The sequence below is a fragment of the Trichosurus vulpecula genome, chromosome 5 (genome assembly GCF_011100635.1).
Source record: "Trichosurus vulpecula isolate mTriVul1 chromosome 5, mTriVul1.pri, whole genome shotgun sequence".
Lineage (NCBI taxonomy): Eukaryota > Metazoa > Chordata > Mammalia > Diprotodontia > Phalangeridae > Trichosurus > Trichosurus vulpecula.
In genome coordinates this window covers 92,930,151-92,949,062 of record NC_050577.1, presented here as the reverse complement: position 1 = coordinate 92,949,062, position 18,912 = coordinate 92,930,151, and the positions used below count along the sequence as shown (strand labels likewise).

General features: G+C 37.2%; 1 protein-coding gene across 1 annotated transcript in view; it reads left to right on the top strand.

Moving 5' to 3' along the window:
* LOC118851965 (polypeptide N-acetylgalactosaminyltransferase 11-like) overlaps positions 1 to 18,912 on the top strand; it is a 69,518-nt gene that overhangs the window by 47,174 nt on the left and 3,432 nt on the right. The window contains exons 6-7 of the mRNA XM_036761574.1: positions 14,953 to 15,070; positions 17,806 to 17,958. Coding sequence (XP_036617469.1) covers positions 14,953 to 15,070; positions 17,806 to 17,958 — 271 coding nt within the window. The remainder of the gene's footprint in view (positions 1 to 14,952; positions 15,071 to 17,805; positions 17,959 to 18,912) is intronic.

Genomic DNA, 18,912 nt, shown 5'->3' with positions numbered 1-18,912 from the left:
TGGAAAAACCACTGACCTGGAGAATAGATCCAGGAGAGATAATTTAAAACTTATCAAACTACCTGAAAGCCATGATCAAAAAAAAGAGCCTAGATATCATCTTTCAAGAAATTATCAAGGGAAACTGCCCTGATATTCTAGAGTCACAGGGTAAAATAGAAATTGAAAGAATCCATCAATTGCCTCTTGAAAAAGATCCCAAAAAGAAAACTACTAGGAATATTGTAGCCAAATTCCAAAGTTCCCAGGTCAGAGAGAAAATACTGCAAGCAGCCAGAAAGAAACAATTTGAGCATTGTGGAAACACAATCAGGATAATACAAGATCTAGCAGCTTCTACATTAAGGGATTGAAGGGCTTGGAATATGATATTCTGGAGATCAAAGGAGCTAGGATTAGAACCAAGAATCACCTACCCAACAAAACTGAGTATAATGTTCCAAGGCAAAATATGGATTTTCAATAAAATAGAGGACTTTCAAGCTTTCTCAGTGAAAAGATCAGCTGAACAGAAAATGTGACTTTCAAATACAAGAATCAAGAGAAGCATGAAAAGGTAAACAAGAAAGAGAAACCATAAGGGTCTCACTAAAGTTGAACTGTTTTATTTACATTCCTACATGGAAAAATGATATTTGTAATTCATAAGACCTTTCTCAGTATTAGGGTAGTTGAAGGGGATATACATACATATAGACAGAGGGTACAGGGTGAGTTGAATATGAAGGGATGATATCTAAAAAATAAAAATTAAATTAAGGGGTGAGAGAGGAATATATTGAGAGAGAGAGAAAGGGAGAGATAGAATGGGGTAAAATATCTCGCATAAAAGTGTCAAGAAAAAGCAATTCTTTTGGAAGGGAAGAGGAAGCAGTGAGGGGGAATGAGTGGATCTTGTTCTCATAGTATTTGACTTGAGAAGGGAATAACATACACACTCAATTGGGTATCTTACCCCACAGGAAAGTAGGGGGAAGGGGATAAGAAAGGGGGATGATAGAAGGGAGGGCAGATCAGGGGAGGAGGTAATCAAAAGCAAACACTTTTGAAAAGGGACAAGGTCAAGGGAGAAAATTGAATAAAGGAGGACAGGAGAGGATCACAACATGATTATTGTGGAAGTGTTTTGCATAATGATACATGTGTGGCCTATGTTAATTGCTTACCTTCTTAGGGAGGGTAGGGAGGGAGGAAAGAAGGGAGAGAATTTGGAACTCAAAGTTCGAAAAAGCAGATGCTCAAAAAAAAGTTGTTTTTGCATGCAACTCGGAAGTAAGATATACAGGCAATGGGGTATTGAAATCTATCTTGCCCTACAAGAAAGTACGGGGAAAGTGTATGGGGAGGGGGAGGGGGGTAACAGAAGGGAGAGCTGATTGAGGAACGGGGCAATCAGAATATATGCCATATTGAAGTGGGGAGGAGGGTAGAAACAGGGAGAAAATTTGTAACTCAAAATCTTGTGGAAATCAATGCTGAAAACTAAAAATATTAAATAATAAAATATGAATAAATATTTTTAAAAAAAGAAACCTGGAAAAAAAAGATTTACCCAGGCTAAGGTCTAATCAGATAGTAAAAGAAATTCTGAGTTTAGACTAATGGGTGCATTCCTGCTCATTGTGTTTAGTCAGACAGGTCTGGAGAAATGTGGATCCTCCCTTTTGTCAGACAGATGTTATGGAAATTGACAAGTCTCTATGACCAAGATTTGGTGACCCAAGTCATGTACCTCATTGTAATATAGCCTACCCTCTCATTTTAATATTAATTTTCTCATTAATTGTTAATCACTCGGATTTGATTGCCACCCTCAGAAACACCTGCTCTTCCAAGGGGGGCATATAAACTGTGAGGCTAGCACCATGTGGGGTCTTTGGTCTAAGACAGGGGTGGGGAGCCTGTGGCCTTAAGGCCACATGTGGTCTTCTAGGTCCTTGAGTGCAGCTTTTTGACTGAGTACAAGTTTTACAGAACAAATCCTTTTATTAAGGGGACTTGTTCTGTGAAGGACCTAGAGGGCCGCATGTGACCTTGGGGCTGCAGGTTCACCAGCTCTAGTCTAAGAAAAATGGCCAAATGACCATCTTTTATTAATAAACATGCTGGTCTTATTAATAAATGTTTAAATTACTCAGAAAAAATCTAACTTGTAAAGAATCCAAGGTGTTTCTGGCAGTGCTTACCCATGTTGCATTGCAACTTCACTGCAGCCTTGGTTCTGGACACAAAATATGTGCTCTTTGCACTGTGCATGCCCTCAGGTAACACAATGCTAACTAACTCTGCCAAACATGAAAAGGAACTGCAAGTGGAAAAACTTAAAGAAGCCCTAGGTCAGAGAATTTAGATATAGAGTAATGAAAACAAAGATTCTTTCTTGGGAAATTCCGGATCTGGAGGATTTTTAAAATTCATACTAGATAGAAAAAAAATATTCAAAAATTTTGAAATCGCTGAAAACAAACCACTTTCCTATTTTTGTTGTTGTAAAAATAAGGAGATATTTTGAGAGGGAAAAGGAAATACATATAATACATGTTTTTAGTGCTCTGTCCAGATTCAAATTGACTATGTTAGTTTCAAAACATAAAAAATACATTAGGCATAATTTAGCTTGCTCATTAAATGATCACATTTTGAAGTTTTAGATTAATTTATTTAAATAACATACATTGGCTTATGGAATTTATGTTTAAATATTTTGTTTATTTTGTTACAAAATGGAGCCATAAGCTTCCAAAGTTTAGGGAATTTTGTTTCTTGTGTTTTGCTTATTTAAGAGACATAGGCAAATCCCTGAGAATAGAAGAGACTATCAGCATTATTAGAAAGCAAAGAGAAATATTACTAAAAAGGACCATAAATCCTGAAAATATGTCAAATAGACTCGTTCGTTTTCATAAAAGGAGCTCAGGCAAAAAGGAAGGGGTGAGAGGGAATTCCAAAATCACTGAGTAGAACTCATCTCATGGAACTCTGTCTAATCAAATGTCTCATTTTCGGAGCGGTCAATATCAGTGGTTCCTATTTCCTCTGATGGTAGATTTCAACGACCTTGTATTTTTGTAATTTATGGAAAAATTCCTTAAATAATTTTGATGGATTTCTTAAAATTGAGATTTGTTTTTTTTCTACCTTTTCACATGTCATTATATTTCTTAATTTAGTATTACTATTTCTAAACAGAAGCTTTTTTCCACTGTGCTGAAGCAGGTGAGAGAGAAGGAGTTAGGAATTAAAGTTTTATCTGGAGGTATTTGTCTAGTAGCTTATTCAACATAAACAATTATATCTTATGAGACAAAAATGAATGGAAAATTGAGTCTGGATCAATTCAACTTCATTTACATAAATTTTTAACGTATGTTAAGACAAATGAAATATTGGTTTAATATTCAGAATTCGGATAACTTAAGTTCCCAGCTTTCAATAAATAAATGAGTTGACTCATTTGTGAATCTTAAGGAAAACTTACGTTTATACTTCTTTTCAACTCTAAAATCAAATCGATTTTATCTTTTCCACTCTGAGACTTTTTAGCAAGGACAGCAGTAAAGTCATCATTTCTAATCTCTACAGTAGTAAGTGGATGCATGAGTCTTTCAATGCCTAGTTAGGTATAGGGAGAAACATCCACCAACCACTAGATCCAAAGACAACCAAAGTAAGCTTACAAGCAAAGATGACAGAAACTTTCTTCATTCTTGTGTGAAAAAGACAGGGCCTTGGAGATAGAAATGCTTCTTGCTGTTACATTTGAGAATTGTTCTGAATTGCTTATTCTCAAAATACCATAATGCTGAAATTTAGGTAACATTTTACAACTGCTCTCACTTGATCCTGACAACAACCCTGTAAGCACTATTATTATCCCCATCTTACATATGTGGAAACTGAGGATCAGAGAGACTAAATATTTTGCCCATTTTCATATAACTAAAATGTGTATGATGGTAGACTCCAACCCAGGGCCCTAGGGTGGTACCCTCTCCACTACAATCCACTACTGAGGCCATTCCTGCTGTATGGGTTTTTGCAAGGATTTACCATGGCAGAGGAGAGGCAGATAGAGGGTGAGTAGCAATATACCTATGTTAAGCATGCTATTCATTATGTTAAAAAAAATCCAACTCTTAAAATTTTTTCCTGACAAAATAAAACTCAAGCCCAGGGAGGGGTGTATGGCAAGAATAGGAAGGGACTTCATTTATATTTCCTAAATTTTTTCCCTTTGCTTTTTCCCAATCTGAGGGATAGGGATAGTGTCTTAGACTTCTTTTGTATCCCTCCCAGTACTTAATGTGGTGACATATACAAATCAGGTGCTCAAAAATACTTTTTTGAATAAATGAATGAAAGACGTGTTTACTATGCACAAAACACTATGTAAAGGGCTGAGGATAGAAATAAAAAAGTGGAAATAGTCCCCACTCTCAAGGAGCTCACATTTTCATAGGGGAGAGACAATATATGTAAGAGGTTTCAGCTTCAAGTCATATGGAATGTTCTCATTGTCGTGAAGGCTCAATGGGAAAGCAGACAGAAAATGCTTCTTCTTTGATGTCTCTTCTGTGGATGAAGCCATGTCTGTTTCTAATGTGAAACCATTCGACAATGCCAAGGACTTTAGTGGTGAGACATTTCTGGGTCTTCTTAGCTGTGGCTGCTGAAGAAGCAGTGTCTGAAACACCCACAGAATCTGTTGGCAGGTCGCACCTCCACAGAGGTTGCTTCTGGGAACAATGGTTGCAAGGGCTAGGCTGGAAGCAAGTCCAGTGGTGGGGGTGGGGCAGGGGGTGCTACCCCTGCCAGGGTGCTTGGGTTTCATGACTGTTAGTAGCATGTGGTTTAATAGTGTTGGTGTTGGCAGAAAGATGGGACCCTTCTCCCTGGTGATTGTTCCCCTTGGTGATGGCTATGGGGCCCAGAGTGGAAGCAGGGCTGATGCTTTGTGGGACATTGCTATTCCCAGAACTCTTTGAATCTGCGTCCTGAGCTAGCTCTATCATGGTTTGATTAGAGGTTGGTGGTTGAGGCAATGACCGTTTGTTTCTCCACACATGCTGCCTCCCATCTCTCTTAAGGTGCCTAACTGCTTCAGATCTGTTCTGATCCTCTGGGCCCTATCCTTGAGTGGAGATAGGAATGGGAGTGAGATGTCTCATGAGTGGACTTTCCTTGGATTTCATGCTGTAGGTTGAAGCCTCTTTAACCTATGGAGCAAGGGAAGTGAATAATCTGGAAATTCATGCAGATAGAAGGCAGAATTGTCTCATGATAAGTCAGTCAGAAATTAGGATACAGTTTTTGGAAAGACTATTAAGTCTGGAGTTCTAGGCTTCTAGAGTTTGACACTGAGATAAGCATGGAGCAAGGTGTGAATTCAGTTTTCTCCCCTCAGTTTGCCATACTCAACATTCTGCACACTCATGTATACTTTAATGTTAGTATGTGTGTAGCTGGTTCTGACATCTAGCTCCCTCTAAACTCTCTGCAGCTGAAGAGCTCCTGCTGCCCACATTGCTCTCCAGTGACCAGTTCTAAGCAGTGATAGTTTCATCTTGAAGCATTTCTCTGGTTATTTCTTTAACACAAAGTTTTGGACATAGGATGAAATCAAGGGGGATGGAAAATCTTTACTTTAAAAGGCAGGTTAATGTAGTTCAGGTTATTGACAGAGTATGATGCTGAACCAAAAAGTACAGGAAGACCTATTATCTGGCAATCAATGAAGGTGCTTCCATAATCTAGTATCCATCATTTGCAAAGTGCTGTGACCTCACAAATGGAATATATTCTTGGCACTCTCCTGATTTAATATAGCTCCCTCACCAAAATATGGCTCCAAAACAGAGTTGGTATTTATTTTTACCAAAATCATTCCAGAAACAGCTCTGCACATAGTAGGGGGTTCAAACCTATAGTATACATGTCCAAGAACTGAAATTCATGAAGCTTACCTTAATGTTTACCTTTTATTGTTCTGTAATTGTAATTAGTGAATCAAAAGAACACCCTGTCAGGATTTCTCCCACAGTGAACTATCTTTAAAAGCAGGGATTGCTTTTCCTTTTGCTTTTGTATCCCCGGCACCTAACACAGTACCTAGCATCTTGCACATAGTAGGCACTTAAATACTTAATTGAATTGGAATGAAATGAAGAAAGCCTAAAGATGTGAAGTACGTATAACTTTATATTTCGTGGTCCTTAGTGGCAATAACTTTAAAGTTTACAAGATGGTGATGTTTGCCCTTAAATTAAGACAGTATCGGCTCCAAATGAAGCAAGATGTGCCCCAGTTTCTAGATCAAAAAATGAATGCCAATGATAAATAGTGTGAGTTGAAAAATGACATCATAGAAGTACATTGTAGAAGTTACTGATGCTAAAATAAAGAATGTAAGAATTATAGAAAGAATATGTAAAAAGTTTATACTGTGGCTCCGAGGTAGCTCCGGGCATAGAAAATCAGGAAGATCTGACCTCAAACACCACCTCAGACATTTACTAGTGCAACCATGGGCAAGTCATGTATGCTCTCTGAACCTGTTTCCTCATCTATAAAAATGGAGATAAAAGTAACAATGCTTAACTCTCAGGGTTGTTGTGAGGATCAAATGAAATAACATATATAAAGTGCTTTGCAAACCCTAAAGTGCTAAGTTAGTTCTATTTCTATTATTATTACAATCAAAGTGATGTAGCAGGACTGAGACTCATTTCTGCGAGAGGACATTAAGGAATTGGGGGAGGAATAGCTTCCTTTCAGTGTCTGCACAGGTGAATCAGACTTTCTTTAAAACTACCAGATGGTAAGAGCTGTTCTCACTCTTTCCAAGAGTTTAAAAAAAAAATGATGACAATCCTGATCACCCACAGCATGTGTGCCATGAACTGAGTCGGGTATGGGGAAGGGCTGTCACCCCTGCTTTAGGCCCTGTGGCCCATCGCTGTGAGTGAATAGGACCGTCACCCCCTGGGCATTGCCAGAAAGAGAGACATTTCCCAGTCAGGTAGTTTCAAAGGACAGAACCTGTTCTGAATATGCAATCAAAGGAAAGAGGCTATTCCCCCTCAAATGGTAGGGGAATGCAAAATGTCTTTTCCCAGAAGCAGGCCTCCAGCGTCTCGCATATGGATGCCTTCACCTTAGATGATCTGGGCATGCATAAAACCCCATTATAGTGACAAAGAAGTTTAATTTTTTATTTTGAGGGTGATGACATAGCTTTAGAGAAAGCTTCTTTAGTTTATATTAATAATCAATTTCACTGAAAAGCAGCATGTATATTGCCCAGGAGATCAGATAAGACGCATTCTTCATTCCATTGTGTTTTTAAGGTTTTTGTTTGTTTTGGGGGGTGTTTTTTGTAAAATAAGAAAATGTAGGGGAAAATCTAATATAAGGCTTTTGTTCAGGAAGCAAATTCCAAAATATGTCCGGATTGGTACAGATTTCAGTTCAGTGGCCTATATACCTACATCACAGTAGATGATTGGTTATCTGGTACTGACAGCTTTATAAATAAGTGAATTTGCTATATAATGGGAGATTCTCTCATTCCAATGCACCAATTTAACAGAAATCTAAATGTGTCCTGCTTCCTAGCTTTCTTAAACAATAAATATAAGCTACTTTTTTTCTTAATAACTCAGAGCCATCATTATGAGCATCATTATGGGGTATTGTAGAGACAGTCAGCAATAGCATCACTTGTAGATGGTGTGGAATGCACACCCTAGGAAAGTATTCCTATTAATTCTTCCCCTTTCCCCGAAGGTAAGGAAAATTGGAAATTCCATCCAGGATATACCATACGGTATACTAACACAATGTTCCATGCATATCTATATTTGGATATGTTTATTGAATTATAATATTTTGTTGAATATAAACTATTATAGCAAATTTAGAACTTGATTTCCTGAAAAAAAATCTCCCTTTTTGGTCATTACCTTTTTTTTATAAAAGTGGAAAGAAGCATGTGAAACCATAAAATCCTAGGCTATATACCATGGCTGCCTTTCAAAAAAATTAATTATCAGACCAATTATTAAAGCCTTCTCTTAAGTCATTTTCTCAACCTTCAGAGAATTTATTCTCCACTCTTGATGTTGACTAGTCAACCTCATTTAAAATATTTGATTTCTACATCACAAGCTCAATGAGCCACAGGCTCATAAGTTTCTGTTTTCATCACTTACAAGTAAGTTTGTTCATGGAATATGAAAAATGTATGTCCTTTACCATTTCATAAATTTGTGCTCAGGTATTTGGTGGGGGAAGTAGCTTACTCCAAAGCCTACACATTATCCTCATCTATAAATTCCTCCATCTGATACAACAGGAAATAATACTGGCCATGGAGTCAAAAGAGAGGGGTTTGCATCCCTGTGATTATGCACAAGTCAATTCCCCTATCTTCCCCTTAATTTACTGATCTGTAAAATGGGGATAATAATGCTTATATCACCTGCTCCAGGACTATGGTGATGAAAAAACTGTAAATCTTAAGGAGTTATATAAAATGTGAACTATTATTATTATCATTATGATAATGATAATTGACTTGTACTCTACTGACATGATGCCAGGTCATAATTTCCTCCAAGCTCTCTTTAATGTATGACTTGGAACAGAATTCCAGGGATAAGCAACATTAAAAGTACTGTATCTTTAATGTCATGACAAGATTCAAAGTTCAGTATTTTGAATCAACTTATTCATCAGATCTCATCTGTAATAAATATTTGATGTTCTGAATAACGTTCTGGACCATTAGATTGCATCACTCCAGAAACACAGAGGAACAGAAAATGGTAAGATTAATCTATCTATATATCCACATACATACACACACATATATGTTATACAAATAGATATATTGCTATATAATTATAAACATGCACACCCATGTTACATGTGTATATACACATGAAAATTATATATATACTTATCCACATATATTCACAGACACTGACACTGCTTCCTTAAAGTGAGGTTGGCAATTATCTAGCAATGGAATAATTTTGATATCCTTGGCTAAGTACACAGCTCTGTGGCTCTGAAATGATTTTTCACAGAAGGCACCCAAAGTAATAGAACTAGTCAGAAAAGATATTTGTTCTTTTGTTTATTTGTGTATTAACTCATACTCTGTAGACAACAGGCATATTTACAATACCTTCCAAGGCTCTTGCATGATGGATTTTTTTTTCATCACAAAAAAAGTTTATTTAATGGGAAACTGCAGCATTACCTATACCAGACTCTCCCCAGATTTATTCTGCTTAAATCCAAGGAGAATTGATTTGTTGGTATGTATCCAGATAGAAGTTGTCAAACATTTTTAAAAAAGTCACCTTATGAAACTGTTCAGGCTGCTCAGAATTGAGTTCTTTGAAAAAAAAGTCACAGAATCATTCTGTGGTCTTTGAGGTTGGGTGACCGTTTTTCACTAGCTATTATCCTTTTAATGCATGTTACAATTTGAAACACCAAAGCCACCTTTCAAAATATGTCCCAATTGACAGTGTTCCGTTAAAACACATTTGTCTTTCTTTAGCAAGATGCCTAAGGTAGGGGCAGCTTCTGCTCTTTAACAAAGAATTACTCTATAAAACCTAGTCTAGGGTGCTCACATATAGCTTTATTTATGGCACAGAGCAGCCTAATATCTTCAAAATGAGTCAGCATCGACAAAGCCTTTGAAAAGATGATCTTTCTAAGCCTTGATACCATTAATATGGATGAATTACTATTTTATGATAAGATTAAGATTTCACTCTATGCATGGCCATTTCAAGCCATCTACAAAGTACATATTCTGTATTTTTGTCCCTTGCCATTTACAACTTTCAGGGTTTCTTACCTGGGATTCACGGGCTTATTTTTTAATATTTACATAATATATAGATAACTATTTCAGTATACTTAGTTATCTTAGTTTTTCTTTAATCCTAGATGTTTATTTTATGTACTTAAAGCATTAGTCTGGAAAGAACTCAATGGGTTTCATCACAAAAATGATTAAGAACCCCTGCCCCACAGGTCCATAATATGTATCACAAATAGGTGGCTCCTAAGATATGTTTGTTTGTTGTTCAGCTTGTGCATAAGTAACTGTATAGGCTCCAGTCTGCTACTGTATTTTGTCATGCTTAGCTTCATCATTACAACCTAAATCAGGACATTCATCTTCATTTAAATTTCAAGTTACCTGTGGTTTTGGTACAGGTAACTCTTTGCTGTATAAAACAGGTCTTATAGGTGATGGTAACTTTAAATACTGTATAGTAGCAGTGTCAAACTCAAATAGAAATGGGAAGCCACCACAGTGAACATAAGATTCCCTGTGGGCCACTTATTGAGAAAGACAACACTATGTTAACATTATCTATGTTCTATTATATTACATATTATATAATATACATTTATATATTATATAATTATATGATGATATTTATATATTATATTATTTCATTAAACATTTCCCAATTACATTTTAATCTGGTTTGGGTAGCACTCAGGAGTGTTGTGGGCTGCGGTGTGGCCAGCAGGCCCCTCTGTTGCATAAGTATTTTTTGTCTTAGAGATGATTCTTGATAAACTTGTTAAGCAAAAATGTTCTCTTTTTGAATGGCATTTTTTTCTCTCCATATCATGAGAGCTACAAAAAGCATGTGTTGAGATCCATGTGACCAGGTAATCTAACATAAATGATAGAGCCCCAGTAAGGGAGCTAAGCCTTATCTTGATCAACCACATTACAGCGAAAATAAAGTTTTTATGCCTTCTTAACTAGAGGAGTAAAGTTTTGTCCTTGAGTTGTAAAAGTTAGTCTTCCCCATACAAAATAAAAACTATTCAGTTGATTGACAAACAAGATGTACTTCAGATAATGCACTCCATCTTTTTTCCTTGTCCAGACTAGTGATTTCAGTAGTGGAAGGAACTGTCAAAAAGGACGTTTCCTCTATCAGTGCAAAGTCATTGTTCTGCAACTTACACACATGCATGTATATACAGTATAGACACATAGACATGTATGTATGTGTATATGTATATACATACATTCACATAGATATATACATTGTATATATGCACATATACATACACAGTTATCCCTACCACACCATGGGGATTAGGGGTACAACACCCCCACAATATGAGAAATCTGTGTAAAATTGTTTTGGCCCTCCCTTGGTACCAAAGAAGAAGTCTGAAGTTTTTCTTTTTCTTTTATGGAATGTTTACAGTAAGAACGTTATTGTAAAATTTGGGTTAAATATTTGGTTATATCATCTGCTGGCCTTCATGTGTCATCTGTGGCTTCCTCAAAACTCCCCCAAAATTCCCATTTAATTTCTTATGCAGACCCACGATATATCAAAACTGCAATGTAGAAAGTTGTGATGTGAAAGGGATAACTGTACATACTATATGATTTTATATAGTTATCTATCAATCTAGCTGTTGTTCTATCTATCTGAATATATCTAGGCAAGGCCTCCAGGACGCCTCCATATTAGATGCTCTGGACATGCCCCAAAGACTCCCATTCTGTGTGTTTGTGTCTGTGTGTCTCTGTAAAAGACTTAACCCAGATTTTCCAGTCTTAATGTCTACTCTATTGATTCACACCAACATCTACAAAATTAGAAAGCACCTAAGAAAACAGGATCACAGGCAACACTGATGTGTACCAAATGATGCCCAGCACAAAATTTACTGAACTGTTTATTATATATTGAGTTTTCCTTCATGAACATGTGGACATGTGCCCTGCTCTGTTGTTACTTAGAACATATGTTGGGACTTCACACAGTATGTAAGAGAACAAGACAATTCGTCTTACTTACCTCCTTCCACCTCCCCACACGACATCAGCCGAACCAAACTTTTTCATTATCTTCTATTATTTGACTTGTATTTTAATGGGGCAGTTAGGTGGTACAGTAGATAGAATTCTGGGCCTGGAGTCAGCAAGACTCATCTTCTTGAGTTCAAATCTGACCTCAGTCATGAGTTGTGTGACCCTGGGCAAGTCACTTAGCCCTGTTTGCCTCAGTTTTCTCATCTGTAAAAATGAGCTGGAGAAGGAAATGGCAAACTACTCTAGAATCTTTGCCAAGGAAACCCCAAATGGGGTCACAAAGAGTTAGACATGACTGAAAATGACTGAACAGCAACATCTTTTTGATTGCTATTTGTTTGGTATTAAGTTATTTCTTCATAGCCAAAGTTTTTTTTTCTTAATTCCAGTTTTTTAATTCATACTAAGGAATTTTTATTAAGCATTTATTTTGTGCAAGGCAATCTACTAGGCACTGGGGAAGATAGAAAGAAGGATATAACATACTCCTTCATTTCTCAGTTTACCAGATAATATGGGAGAAGGACAGAATCCAGGAACTGTGCTTTGAAAAACAGAAATGGGGTCATTTCAGATGGTTGAGAGTTTCAGAAATATTATGTCAAGCTAATCTAGATTTTTCTATGCTTTTTCAAAAGTTTAATTACATTGAGTTTACTGAGGAGCAGGTTGGTATAGAGGAAAAAGATGGAACCAAAGTCAGGAAAGATAGATTCAAACCCTGCCTTTAGTACCAACTATATGACTATGGGCCAATCACCTAACCATACTGAACTTTATTTCCTTTATCTGTAAAATGAGGTTAATAATACCTGTAAGACACACTCCACAAGACTCTTGTGAAGCTCAACTGAGAAACTATATAGAAAGCACTTTGTCCACTATAAAGAACAGGTTCAATGAGGGTGTGTATAATACCCATTAGAAAGGTTTTCACAAAAAATAATTAAAAGTTTTGGTACACAAAGAAAGAATATTCATTTGTCCAAAAAATTCCATTATTCAGAAAACCAAATCCCATAATTCTTCTGAATAACTGAGTTTCTTCTCATTATATCTAGATGACCTTCTTTAGAGTGCATTCAGAATCCATTATTCCCATGTTCTGTGAAAAATGGTATTGATGTGTGTGCATGCATAATATACATAAATTATGTTATGTTTATGTACACATACACAAAAAGACATGGTCTTCATCCTTTCCGGAATTTATGCTCACGTATTTGGAGACCTGAGTACAAATCCAGCTTCAGACACTTCATAGTTGTATGACCCTGGACAATCCATTCACCTCTTTCTGCCTCAGTTTTCCTCTGTAAAATAGGGATGATGACAATAGTACCTGCCTCTCAGGATAATTGTGAAGGATCATATGAGATAATATTTGTAAACCATTTTGCAAACCTTAAAGTGCTATATAAATGCTAGCATTTTTTTTGTGGTGGCTAAAAACTGGAAATCAAGGGAATGCTCATCGATTGGGGAATGGCTAAACAAACCATGGTATGTGATGTGATCTATATTATTGTGCTATAAGAAATGACAAACAGGATGATTTCAGAAAAACCTGGAAAGACTTACATGAACTGATGCAAAGTGAAGTGAGCAGAATCAGGAGAACACTGTACACAGTAACAGCAATATTGTACAATGAAGAACTGTGAATGAGTTAGCTATTCTCAGGAAGGCAGTGATCCAAGATAATCCCAAAGGATTAATGATGAAGCATACTAACTACCACCAGAGAAAGAATAGATATTGTTTGAATACAGACTGAATCATACTATTTTTCACTTTCTTTCTTTATTCTTTTTCTTTTATTCGAGTCTTCTTGTATGAAATGACTAATATGGAAATGTTTTACAACATGATTGTACATGTATAACCTATATCTGATTGCTTACTGTCTCAGGGAGGAGGGAAGTGAAGGAGGAGGGAAGGAGGGATAGAATTTGGAACTCAAAACTTAAAAAAAGACCCAGATGTTAAAAATAATTATTTTAACATGTAATTGGGGGAAAAAATATGTTAAATAAGAAGAAATATTAGCTATTATAATTATTACTATTCCTTCTTTAAATGCTTTTCAAGGACTATATAAATGTTATATAGTTATTATTAGATATTCATAGAAGCACAGAATTTTAGCCCTGGAAGGGGCCTTAGAGATCAATTAGTTCAGCCCCCTTATTTTATAGATGAAGAAACTGAAAGAGGAAGTAGCACATTCAATGTCACACAGCTAGTCAGGAGCAGCAGAGAGCAGGCCTAGAACTTATGTTACCAAGGGGAAATTAGAACCCTGAATTTAATGAATTTTCCTAGTAGTAAATAGATTTTATATAATTTTCAACACTATATTAAGTACAACTTTTGAAAAAACATGGGAAAAAATCAATGTGTTAAATTTCATTCAGCAGTAAAATAATGGAATTTGTCACCATGATTTCAATGTTGCTTGCTTGAAAGGTTTAGCCAGGCTACTGTTGTCTTATAGTCAAGAAGCTTGATTCTCTTGGTTTGTGGTTCTTATTCATACACATACATACACACCACACACACACCACACACACACACAACACGAATCAGAAGTACTAGAAAGGACCTACAAGATCAAGAAGTCCAACTCATTTATTTTATAGACAAGGGAAAGGAAAGAGAACTTGCCAGACAGCTGGTGAGGGCAGAGCCCTCCTTTCCAAGGCCTGTGGAGGTGGAAGATTAACCAGATGAATCATCACCTGAACTCCATCATGCTGTTTAATTGCCCTCATTTGTAAGCTAAAACCACTTTTCACTGACAATTAGTATTTGTTTTCCCGAAAGAATCTGATATGTGCTGATTGAAAGTTGCTACTTATATCTGAATAGTGGTTATTTATATTTTGATAGCTTTTTCTGAAAAAAAATATCCTAAGCTTTTAACCAGAATTATAATTAATTATTATAATAGTAATCTCCTTTTTTATCAATGGTTAATCCCCTCAAAGTAATATTTTTTAAGGAAGAAGTAGCCAAGATGATGATGATATATATATGGAATCTGTTTAATAATTATTTTCCCTTTCTAGGTCCCCTACAATGGCTGGAGGTATTTTTGCTATAAACAGACACTATTTCTTTGAAATTGGACAGTATGACAGTGGTATGAATACCTGGGGAGGAGAAAATTTGGAAATTTCATTTAGGGTAATTCAGACTTTATGTTTGTTAAATTAGTAGTTTTTTACATTAGAGAATAGAATCTGATATTCATCCAGGGTTCCCTACTCTACTCATTTTTCCACATTATTATCACCAAACTCTGTTTAGCCAATGCTCAGTGGATATATCTTGGAACTATATTAGTATATGTAATTAATTATATAAGAAAAAGATTATCAACGTATATAAAAGACAACAGAAAATAAAAAGAAAGAGTTAGAACAATGCTTATGGCTTTAAATTTCTGTGTAACAAATGCACAGTGTGGATCACAAACAATGTTAATTCTATTCTTAACCTCCAAAATTAATGAATAGAGTAAAAAGCTCTATATTAGAGTCACAAAAAATGTTCTTATCTTGACCTAGAGGTTGTTAATAATGCTCCTAAACAAGGTGAAAGTTGATCTGATAATTTGTCATTTATGGATTATCATAGAGTTTAGAGCTGAAAGGGATTTTGGAGGTCATCTAGTTTAGGCTCTTCATTTTGCAGGTAAGGAAGCTCCAAACACATTAAACGACTTGGCCAAGGTTGTGCAAACAGTGACAGAGCCAGGATTCACCAGCCTTGGGTCTGCCCCTCTGGGTGAACTTAGCACAAATAGGATCTACTCAGATATACTTCCTGGCCCTGGAGTCCAAAGCTGATGACTTTATTTCTGCAGCTTTGATCAGTTTAATGGCACTTGCTTCTGCTGTCCAGGTCTACCACTCCACTGTTGAGGGTTGGGGAGATGAGGTCCAGAAACCCCAAGACTGGAGTTCCCAGATAGGGTTGTTGAAGGGGAGTAACCCTCAAGGATCCGAATACTGGAGAGGGTCAGGTCCATCTGGAATGAATTTGCAGACCCAAGCATTTTTCAAGTCAAAGTGGCAAAGATTTATTACTCTTTACAGCATAATAACCTGCAACCTTACCAGGATGCAGCAAAAGTTTTTATCAGAGATTTTGGGGTGAAGCATGTCAATTAGGTATTTTGGGGTAGGATCAGGGAGTGGTTAAGGGTTAGTCAGTTCTTACAGGAACATGAACTTTTTATATCTACTGTATCTTACCCAGAGTTCACTGGGAAATAGCCCAAGGGGTGGGCTACTAGGAGGTGTGGTTTTGACCATGAAACCTAACTCAAGTAACGGTCAGGACTGACTGGAAATATCCAGGCTGCTTCCATCAAATGTTTTGTTAGACAAGATAAAGGTAAGGGAGTATACATTTGACTATGTCTAGGATACATATCCATAAGGTCAGTAAGTAGTAAATATCATTATGGCCCAGTGCACAGCCAATTAGCAGTACACAGGGAATCCAAACTAATAAGTTTTATAAGTGCAGCTGGCCGCAGAATCAGAAGGAGAGATAAATGTTTTGCTAAGGCATGCTGCCCTTGAACTGGAGAGGAACTGCCTGAGACAGTATTTTGAGGCTAGGGAAAGATGTGATTTTAGAGCTGGATGTGATTTTGGAATTGGGGTCCAGGCACAGGCACCCAAGCAGAGGCTAAGGAGAAAAGTGATGTTAGAATTAGAGTCCAAGCACAAGCACCCAAGCACCCCCGTCACCACCAGTTGTTTGGGATGCTCTCAAGGTGCCCTTTTTTACTGCCCACTTCTTTCATGCTAACACTTCATTCCTGCTTCAGGTTTGACTTTACTCTTAGGATTGGAGGGACTAGTTTTTCAGTCAAAATCTGGCCAAGCTATCAGTGCAACTCCCAAAGGGATTAAGGAGGTCTGAAGAATCATAGACTGGGATTTCTGCCTAAGGCACAAGTCATTCCTTCATATCATTCTTGGCAGTCCAACAGGCTTGCTACTCTGGGACAATAATATTATTATTTAGGCAGTAAGGATCCATTAAAGATTTTTGAGTGGGGAAGTGAATGGATCAGAGCCATGGATGAGGAAAATTACCAGGTCACCAAGCATGAAGGATGAATAAGAAAGGTGGTAGACCAGACACTGGAAAACCTATTAGAACCAGTTAGAAGGCTCTTTTCATTTTCAGATGAAACGAGGTAAGGGCTTGAACTAGGATGGTTGTGATGGGAGTGGAAAGAAAGGGAGAGATTTGGAAATCGAAATGACAGGAGTAGACAGCTGAAGCTCCAGGGCTGTGCATAAAAATATATAACTGCCGCTCACTGTCCCATATGTTCCATACCCTATTTCACACTGGTTCCCACTCCAACAAAGGCACTCCTGTCCAGAAACAGAATAAGAGGAGCTCTTATCTGATTTAGATAAGCTATGTAAGGCAACCCTGATTAATAACCTCATTTATGAAGAGCTACCTTATGTCGGAAGGATCAGACAATTTGTTTAGCAGAAGGCAGAACTAAATGGAAGTTACAGGGGTTAAGACCCATTTCAGTTTAATATAAGGATTAGCTTTTTAAGCATTAGAAAATATTTGAAAATAGAATGGGCAATCTTATGAGCTATGAATTCCTTCTCCTGTCAGAGGGGATCCCTGCATTAGGTGGGAGATTAGAAAAGATGAAATCTAAGGTCCCTTCTAACTCTCATATTCTATGATTCTACTAAGATAATATATAAGCACATTCAACCTTCAGAGCATTATTTGATAATACTTCAATGTAATTAGCTAAAATAGTCTGCCAAGTTTTATAAGGATCTGTATCACAGTCATTTCCAAAGAACAGTAATCGCATCTCACAGTCACAAGATGTTAGTTTGTATTCCTTTCCTTATGGTTAGATCTGGATGTGTGGGGGCAAGCTCTTCATCATTCCTTGCTCCAGAGTTGGACACATTTCCCGTAAAATATTACCACACAAAGCTCATGAACTAATGGACTCTTTGCAGTATAACACTCTGCGGCTGGCACATGTTTGGTTGGATGAATATAAGGTAAGAATTAATTCCTAATTTGAAAAGAGGAGGGAGAGGCACAGTGACTGCTATGGTTATGTTTTCTAAACCTTCCCTCTTTCAGTTTCAAATCCATTTATGTTCGCTTTTGATTGACATCTTCTTTATTTCTATCCTTCTCTTTGGGGAGGAGGTTTCATTATTTTCCCTGCTTATTCATCTTCATTATTCCCTTCCCTGTCAATTCTAACTCTTATTTTCACTTTACGCTGTAAGAAACTTTAAATTCCTTAGTGGTAAGTCAGGCAGAGGTCAATATGAGATCCTTTCTCTCTTACTCACTTCATTTCTTCTTGGCATTATTCCCTTGGATCTATTCCTCACAGTAAATGAATGTACCCCTAGCCAACATGGCCTAGCTCCATTCCATCAGTTATTGGGTCCCTAATTAGTTTCTACTTCCCGTCTTCTCTCAAGGGAGGACACACAGGGCTTGGGACTTGATGGTTCCAGTTTCCCATAGCCAGCAGAGGGCAGCAATGCCCCAGCAGTGATGGTGTTTTGGCTGTGGCCAAAAGAGTAGTGGGAAGCAAGGCAATAAACCACAAAAGCTGGTTCTAAAGAAGTGTCACTTGATGGGGACTGAGGAGCACATGGAAGAATCTTAGAGAGTGTACCCTGTGATGTGAAAGAAGGAAGGTAGTATGGGAGCATAGTTAGGAGACAGACCTAGGGAAGAAGGCTAACAAATCAATAAGGCTTGATGGGAACCAATAGGAGTCTAATTCAGAGAGATGTTAGAACTAGAGTCAAAGAAGGCAAAATGAGGAGAAGCAGGCAACTCATCAGAGTAGACAAAGGAAGCAGCCACGGGTCACCAAAAGGACTCTACGGTTAAGGGAGGGGTTTTGACCAATGGAATTTTTAGCTGCCACACCCTTCTCAGGTTCTTAAAATGCCAACGCCTCAGCTGGCTGGGACCTGTTTTTCTTT